The following is an 8,205-nucleotide window of genomic DNA, read 5'->3' on the forward strand; positions in this document are numbered from 1 at the left end:
TTTTGCTCCCTTTCCAAACTGTCTTTGAAGTTTAATCAAGCCTGATTTCACAAGTTGACGGAAAGGGCCTGGCCCTGTGCTGGTCCCCTGGCCCTACATCCCCATGGAGAAAGATTTGTCAACTGACCTGAGGTAGAACAATGAATTGTCCTTGAGCTGGTCTCTGACCCTCTGCCCATGGCTTCACAACAAGAGCAGAGTTCAGTTAAGAAATCAACACAGTTCCAGGAAAAAGGCAAACATCATCTAGTTTATTTTTCTCTTGATTCATCTCATGCCAATACAGACCCCAATGGATAGCAGGCAAAATGGGGGGAGGTCCCGAAAGCAAGCTGATTATCTAGATGCCCCCTTCTCTTCCTGCAATGCCCATCAGAAAGGCATCCCAACTTTGCTTGGATCTGGTGTTGGTAACCCTGGAGGTGAAGCCAGAAGTCAGGGGTTCTATGGGGAGACAGGACTATGTGGCCACCTGGAAGGCTGGGGAGTCAAAGAGCCCTGAAGAGTGACAGTTCCCCTCTACATGGGCATGCTCTGTCCTGATATGCTTCCTGGGGGCTTCAGAAAGCAGGTCGTTCTTCCCCTAGAGCTTCTAGGGCCCTCCCACTGTCAACACAACAGCAACCCAGACAATGAGATGCCAGAGGCCTGGGCTCACAGGCCACTTGGGTATAGCCAGGGTAAGCCGGTGACTCAAGGACCCAACTTTCAATCCAGACAGCTGTGCCTGGTGATTCCCGGCTAATCGATGCCCTGGAGCCTTGCCAGGCATACTGAACCCCAGTCAGACTCTGACCGGCTCAGTTTGGACAGGTCAGGGGTGGGGAAGTAAGATGAGCTGTGGCCCTGTGTGGCGCTGACCCTGGTACCCTCACACATCCTTCTGGCCCCTTTTTATCTGCCTCCTCTTTCTTCTCCTCTTCTTTGTCCTCCTCCTCTTCCTCCTCCTCCTCTTCACTATCTGAGTCCTCATACAGATTGATGGTTGCCTGGACAGGGAAGTGCTGCAGTAAAATCTCCCCATCAGTGTACAGGTAGTCATAGGAGCGGGATTTAGGCCAGAAAAGCCTGTGGACAGAGAAGAAACATGGCCCCTGACTTAGACAAGTCTCATATGTGCAGAGGGATCAGTAGGGTCAAGAAGGCAGCCAGCCTCTAAACTCCTTCTCCTACCTGCAGTAACGGGGTGAGAGGGAAAGGAAGAAAGAGAGCTTTGTAACAGAACCTTCTGAACAGTTACAAAATGGCCCCAGGCAAAAAGGTAATGTATGGTGAGCCTACAGCTGTGAGGAGCCCCAGCCTCAGCATTTATCAGTTCTGACACTGATCCTACCCCCACCTCAGAAGGCCTCTAGCCAAGAATTCTCTAGCTCTCTGTCCTCTGTCTCCTACTAAGGCTTCCTTCACTGACCCACCCATAGGGGCTCATTCTTAGGGGTAATTAGACAATGCCTCCAGGGAAGGCAACCTTGGCCAAGTCTCTTAACCTTTCCAGCTTCCAGTTTCCTGGTCTAAGGAATAGTGATTGTAGCAGTGCCTCCCTCCTCCTGCTTCACAGGGCTGCTGTGAGGAATTAAAGAGCTAAAGGATCTCTGTCAAGTTCGAAGGTTGATGCCCGAAGCTTACCTGACGGGGTGATGAAACTCGGAGTCAGCCTTCGTGACCTCAGCACCTGTTGCCCCACCAGCGGCCTGTCCAAAGCAAAAGCTAGCATGTGGCTCAAAGTACATGGCCAGATAACTGCCTCCTCCATATCAGGGGTCAGAAACCTGCAGGTAAGATGATCTAGAAGAGACCTTCGATATCTCTGGGGCCCAGGCCCTGCCACCCCAACAAGGGGGTCTGTCCTGGTTTTGGTTGAAAAACAAGTGGACAGAGTCCTGGGGGTTGTTTGCTTTTCTGTCTCTGTTCTGACACCTGTTTGGAGACTGTCCAGGGGACAGATATCTACTGGATCAGCAAAGATTCGGGAGTAGGGGTAGGGGAAGAGCATGGGGCCTAGGCGCCAGGAGACCAGGATTCTAGCACCAGCTCTCCCACAGACTAGCTGTGGGGCCTGCCAAAATCCCTCCCCCAGTCTGGGCCTAAGTCTCTTCATCTTGCAAATTGCCACAGAAACCTCCAGTCCGCCTTCCTCCTACAGCTGTTGTGGGAATCAAATGTGTGCAGGCTGTGAAGAGGCTTTCCCAGATCTGCAGCCCTGAACTGAGGTCGGGGGCTGTCTGGGAAGGGACCTGGTCATTGTGAATGCACATGACTGTGTGTGTATGTGAACATATGTAACAGGGGCTCAAACTCACCAAATCCACAAGTTTCCTCACCTGCCTTGGAGGGTCATTTGTAGGGGACAGCCAGGGCCTCCAAAGACAAGCTCCTCTGGGACAAAGAGGAGAGATCAGTCGGTGGAGGAAGAAGGGACTGGAACGTGGACTCCCGGAGACAACAAAAGAGGCCTCCAAAAAACTTGGCTCAGATGCCAGCTACTCCAGGAAGCCTTTGCTAAGGACCCTGAGCCCTGGTCAGGACAGACACCCCTCCTATCTGCTTCAACAGTGTTATTATTGCTCTTATCACACTGTTTTGTAATTGTCTGTTTACTTGCCTTTGCGCTTCTTAAGGGCAGATTTATGTTTGTTCATATCTGAATCCCCAACACCTAGCACAATGCCTGGTACACAGTAGGCATTTCAGTAAATGTTTGTCGAACGTTAAATGTTTGGAGGAATGAACGAGGGTTGGATGGAAAATATCTTGTCCCCTACCTTCTGCTCCAGGAAGCAGAGCTCAGAGTCCTACCATCTTCCTGGGCTGAGGAAAGGGGCCAGAAATAATCCTGGGTCCACTGCTTCCCCACTAGACTTCCAGAGGTAGGAAAAAAGCAAATGGAAGTCGTATGGTGTGGTCAGGAAAGAGACAGTCCCCCAGTCAAAGGCCTCTTGGGACTCTGGCCCTCTTTCTCCCCCTCTGCAGCCTAGGTCATGTTAAACCTAGGTGTCATGGTAATCCGCCCTGTGCCCTTCAATGGACTGAGCAACTTGGCCCATGAGGGCCTGGCTGCTCAGCTTTCAGCTTTGGCAATGCCCACTGTCCCCAAGTCCCCTCCTGCCACCCAGAAGGATTAGTGAGGTGAAAAGCCAGTTCAGCCTGAGATGTGGAGGGGGCACTCTCTGAGGGCTGTGAGGCCTTTGCCTTTCCCCATCACAGAGAACAAGGGAAGCTTGGACGTCTCATTTTCCTTCCTCTCCCAGGAACCCCACTAAGCCTGAATTCAGGTTGCCAAAGGCCGAGATCCACTTACCTTTCGCTCCCATCTGCTTCTTGTCCAGAGGAGAGAAGGAGTGATGGGTTTAACAGGCCAGGGAGTGCTGGGGGGGCCTGTGCTAGGGCTGGAGCTAGGGCTAGGGCCAGGGCTGGGACAGGGGCAGCAGCAGTGGGAGCAGCAGGGTCCATCCTTAGGGTGTCAAGGCCAGGCAGGCTGTGGGGACTCCTATTTCTCAGAACCTCCTGCACTCTTTTGGCCTTTCCTGGGAGACCCTTTTATAAGGCCTACCTGGACTCATAAATTATTCAGGGATGTGCAGGGGTAGGGGACTTAGGAAGGGGATAAAGATTTAGGAAAGGGGCTCAGGGAGGGAGAGCTGGGTTCTTGGGTGTGAAATCTCTCCCAGTTGAATAAACAGAGAGTGGGTGGGGGGTGAGGGGTTTTCTTTACCTCCAAGTCAGAAAGGAAAACACAGAAGGAGCAAATCACACACCATTTGTGCGAATTCCCCAGGCAGTAGCAAGGCCAGAGGAGGGAAAGGAGGGAAGCTCATTAGCACCCGAAACCACAGAAAGTTGTCAGGCACAGAGGGCTGGATAGATAGGCCTTGAGCAAAGCTGGTTCCCAGCAAGAAGGGACAGCTGACCCGGCTAAGGAGCGTGAGGAACTCACGTTATTTCGGCTCAAACCCCAAATAGATTTGCCAGGTGAACCTGATACAGAGTGACTGCCATTAAGCATACCACCTGGGCTAGAAAAAAAGGAGGTTCTGAGTGGAGCAGTTTCCAGTTGCCTGTGGGGTAAACATCAAGTCTTCTGTGTCCACGCCCTCCCCTTTCCTGGCCAGTTTATTTGCAAAAGTGCCTGAATCCTCTCTCCAGCCTCAGCGGTAAGTGCTCCCGTAAAGGAGCACAGGCAGGATTTCCAGGGCTTCCAGGTCAGATTCCAAATCTCAGAGCTCAGCTTCCAGTCCAGGAGCCAGGGTGCTGGGGCCAGGCAGAGTTCTGCCCAGCTGCTAAGCTGTTGAATGACCGGCCCTGGCCCCGGGGCCTCAGTTCCCTGACATGTGAGAGGAGGGTGCAACCCAGTGGTCCCAAAGGGCATTGCTAGCTTGAACACTCTGTGATGGGAGGTGGGTAAATGGGTACTGACCCCGGGCAAGCCCAAGGGCTCAAGCACAGGCCTTGGCCTCAGCCAGTCTTCTGGGCCTTTGCCAAAAAGCTTTCAATTACAACTACTGACAGGCTCCTTATGCTTTAGAGATCCTGAAAATATTCCCCTTGACCTCAGTGTCCAGCACCAGCATGGATTTAACTCCTTGGATATTCATCACAGCCAGGTTTGTAATCGTCAAAAATTGGAAACAACCTCAACGTTCAATAGGAAACCAGTTATATTAATTAGGGTAAGTCCTTGCAACCAAATACTAAGCAGGCACTCACAATCGTGTTTTAGGGAGTATAATTATCAATACAGAAAGTGAAAAAAAATCAGATGCTAAAATGGTATGAAGAATTTGATTCAAGGACTCTTCTTTTCTCTGTTTACCTACCCCCTACCTCCACCCCACTTCCAATCCCAGCCCCACTGTGTTCTTTGTAGCAAAAGAAAATTGGAAATAAACTAAATGTCTCACTTTAGAAAGCTGGTTAAATAAATCATTGAACAGTTAGACAATTTCATGTTAAAATTGGCTTGGTAGAAGATTCCAGAAAAGTTAATATATTGAGGAGTGAAAAAAAAAAGCCTCTACAGTATAACTTAGAGGTGATCCCATTTTGGTAAGAAAAAAAAAAGTGTAGAATATGCAGTATACAGGGGGAAAAAAAAGGACTGGTTAGAAGAAAGGAAAATGTTACAGTGATTAGTTACGGGAGTAAGATTATGATAGATTTTTACTTTCTTCTTTATGCTTTTCTGAATTTTCTAAAACATTCCACAAGACCTGATACTATTTGGGTAATAAACAGTAAAGACGCATAAAAATAAAAAGAAAGAAATGCTTATCTGCTGAGGAGAGAAAACTCTTGGGGAAATGACGGCCATTTTCAAATATCTGAGGATTAGACTGCACAGAGATTACACTTGTTCTGTGTGACTTCAAAGGCAGGGCTGAGGCCCACGGGTGGAAGCTACAGGAAGACACATTTTGGCTCCATCAAAGGAAAATTTTCTAACAGCCCAGCCACCACCTAACCCAGGGGCCTGGCACTGTACTGGCCCTCAATAAACACAGGTTTATTATATGTGGTAAAATGAGAGAAGTGGAATGCGCTGCCTTGGACTGGGCCAAGCTCTCTGGCCCTGAACTGTGTAAGTGCAGACTGGATCCTGGATCCTGGAGAGGGAAATCTTGGGGGAGAGGGGAAAAGAGGGCTGCTGGGGAACCCGAGTTGCTATCCATCTCTGAGTGTTCTTGCCAAATTTACCTTCAGAAGATGAGAATTTGCTTGTACTGCATCACTAGCTCAAATGAGGAGTGAGGCTGAGAGAAGGAGCCAGGCTGAGGAGACTGGGCTGGAAGGAGATGGCTTATGAAGCAGACCTACTGTCACACCCTGAGATCATTTTGACCTCTAGGTGGTCGTGGTCTCTGAAAATAGGCAGGACGGAAGAGGGAAAGGGAGAAGATGTAGACAGTCCTCCTGAGCCCAGGGCTCCTGCCCAACCAGACCAACTGCTCTGTCTTGCTACCTTCTAAGAATTGCCTCAGCCTCATTCAGCTTGTGGGAAATGAAGCCACTGGCCCCTCTTGTTAGCGTCTCCGCAGCCTGAAGGATTTAAGGCCTGCAAGTGTTGCTGGGCAAAAAAGTGGGAAGCCGGCTGTTCTCCTTTGCACTCAGCACAGAATAGGAGTAAAGTGGCCAGCAGGGTGGCAAGAAAGGTCTGGAACAACCAAAACGAAGAACTTCCTGTCAGGGCAATCATGATCCTACCTCTGTTTCCCTTAACAGCCCTATAGTGCTTCTGGGTTTTGTCAGTGATTGCTTTGCCAGACCCTGCTGAGAGGGCTGGGTGCCTCCTCAGAGCCAGACGCTGCTGGGCATTGCCTGACAAGGGAATGCTCTAAAAAGAGGAAAGTGCTGCAGACTCTGCCTCAAGGTGTTTACAGCCTAGGGTGAGAGACCAGACCTGCACAGGGGAAGATGGACTCAACCTACCTCAGCTGGGTCCCGGTACCCCTCAGCCCCCCTTAGCATGTTCCCTTGTCAAATCCCCAGCTCCAGCCTCCACATTTCCCTGGGCCACATTCCAAACTTTCTTCAGCTCCCTACCATGTTCCTGCCTCACCCCTCTCCCTGCACAGAACAACCTCTCCTCTCACTTCCCTGAGAAAGCAGAGGCCTTCAAGCGTGAATTACCGCAGTGCCCTGCCCCACCCCCCAAAGATTGGCCTGCTTCTCCAACTTCCTTCCCCTCCAGCCCTCCCTTCTCAAGGGACAGAGTGCCCATCTCGTTAAAGGCTAATCCCTTCACCTGGGCCTTGGCCTCATCTACCCTCCCTGTCTGGGCCCTTCCTCCAGACATTACGCCCCTTCTCTTCAGGAAAGTTCAGCTTCTTTATGTCGGCTCTTTCCCTATTATAAAATACCTGTCTCTGTTATCCCCTCAAAAGGCCCTTCTGTCCCCAGATGTGTTCTTCCGCTCCCCTAACTTGCTCTCTCTCTCAATCTTTTTCTCTCTCCCCCCTCCCTCCTTCCCTCTCTTTTTTTTCTTCACTCTCAAATTTGTCGAAAGTAGAGTCTGCACTCTAGACTTCCACTTTTCCCCACTTCCCATTCGCACCTCAGCCTACTGCAATTTGGCCCCAGCCCCATCCTCCTAGTGAAAGGGCACCACCAAAGGTCACCAATGACCTCCTAATTGCCAAATTCAATGATCTCTTTGAACTCTGGGTGGCAAAAGACACTGTTGGCCAAGTCCTCATTTCTGAAACTCTCCTTCCTCTCTTGGCATCCGTGACCACTTTCTCCTGGTTTTCCTCCTACTTCTGGAACTGTTCCTCTCAGTCTCTTTTGCTGACCTCTCTTCTTCTGCCCATTCCTCAAATCTGTGGTTCTCAATTACAGTCCAAAAATCAGGCTGAGACACAGTGATGTTTCCAACGGGTCACAGCAAAATGGGAAAAACATCAAAAGTAGAGTTTTTCAATAATCTAAATTTATTCAATTATAAAGGACTGTCCTTTATTCTGAGATTATGCCTTTCCCGTTTTTTTTTTTTTTTTTTTTGGCAGCAAAATTTTCTCTTTTTTGAAATGATGACAATGTGGATTGTTAGTTAATTTCTTTAGTGTTCCTACTTGGCAAAATAAAGTGTTAGTTTCTCTATGTCAGTCCCATTAATGTTTATGGAATGAATGAAAGACTGAGAATTATATTTCCAGCCTGAAATTTTCCCAATACGTATCTCAAACTCATTCCAAAAGTGAACTGTTTTTCTCCCCTACAAACCTCCTCTGTACCTACTTTGGTAACCAGAATCCTGTTGACCCAGTCACTCAAGCTAAAAACCTCAGCCACCAAGCCCTAGTGATTGTAGTCTTCACTATTTTTCACATTTGTCTCCTCTGTGCTCCCCCACTCTCCCAGTTGTTTCTTCAATTATGGCCTTACTTGTCCTCTCTCACCTAGATGCCTGAAACAGCTTCCAGATAGGTTCCCCTGTCCTTGACTTGGTCTTTCCAATCTACCCTCCTCACAGCCACCCCAGTGATTTTTCTAAAACACAGAACTGAGGATGGTCCTCCTGCACTTAAAAACGTCCAGTGATTCCCAATTGCCTATAGGAAATGTCCAAACTCCTTTGTTTGTCAGATGAAACACTTTGCTGCCTAAGCCCAGCCTGCCTCTCCAGTCTTCTGCCCCCAGTGCCCTCCATACACCCTCCACTGCAGCTCCCCTTGACTTGACATCCACTCTCTAAACAGGCCATGGCCTTTC

General features: G+C 49.4%; 1 protein-coding gene across 2 annotated transcripts; it reads right to left on the reverse strand.

Moving 5' to 3' along the window:
* Positions 1 to 242: 242 nt before the first annotated feature.
* Positions 243 to 3,472, reverse strand: RIPPLY1 (ripply transcriptional repressor 1). Of its 2 annotated transcripts, XM_058535280.1 has the most exons (4): positions 3,299 to 3,472; positions 2,301 to 2,376; positions 1,627 to 1,691; positions 243 to 1,068 (listed from the first exon to the last, which is right to left on the reverse strand). In XM_058535280.1, the coding sequence occupies exons 1-4, from the start codon at positions 3,448 to 3,450 to the stop codon at positions 801 to 803; spliced, it is 561 nt and encodes a 186-aa protein (XP_058391263.1). In that variant the 5' UTR covers positions 3,451 to 3,472; the 3' UTR covers positions 243 to 800. The 2 variants fall into 2 exon arrangements, with proteins under 2 accessions (XP_058391263.1, XP_058391264.1); XM_058535281.1 differs by lacking the exons at positions 1,627 to 1,691; positions 2,301 to 2,376.
* Positions 3,473 to 8,205: the final 4,733 nt, after the last annotated feature.

This window comes from Diceros bicornis, chromosome X, assembly GCF_020826845.1.
Source record: "Diceros bicornis minor isolate mBicDic1 chromosome X, mDicBic1.mat.cur, whole genome shotgun sequence".
In the NCBI taxonomy this organism is placed as follows: Eukaryota; Metazoa; Chordata; class Mammalia; order Perissodactyla; family Rhinocerotidae; genus Diceros; species Diceros bicornis.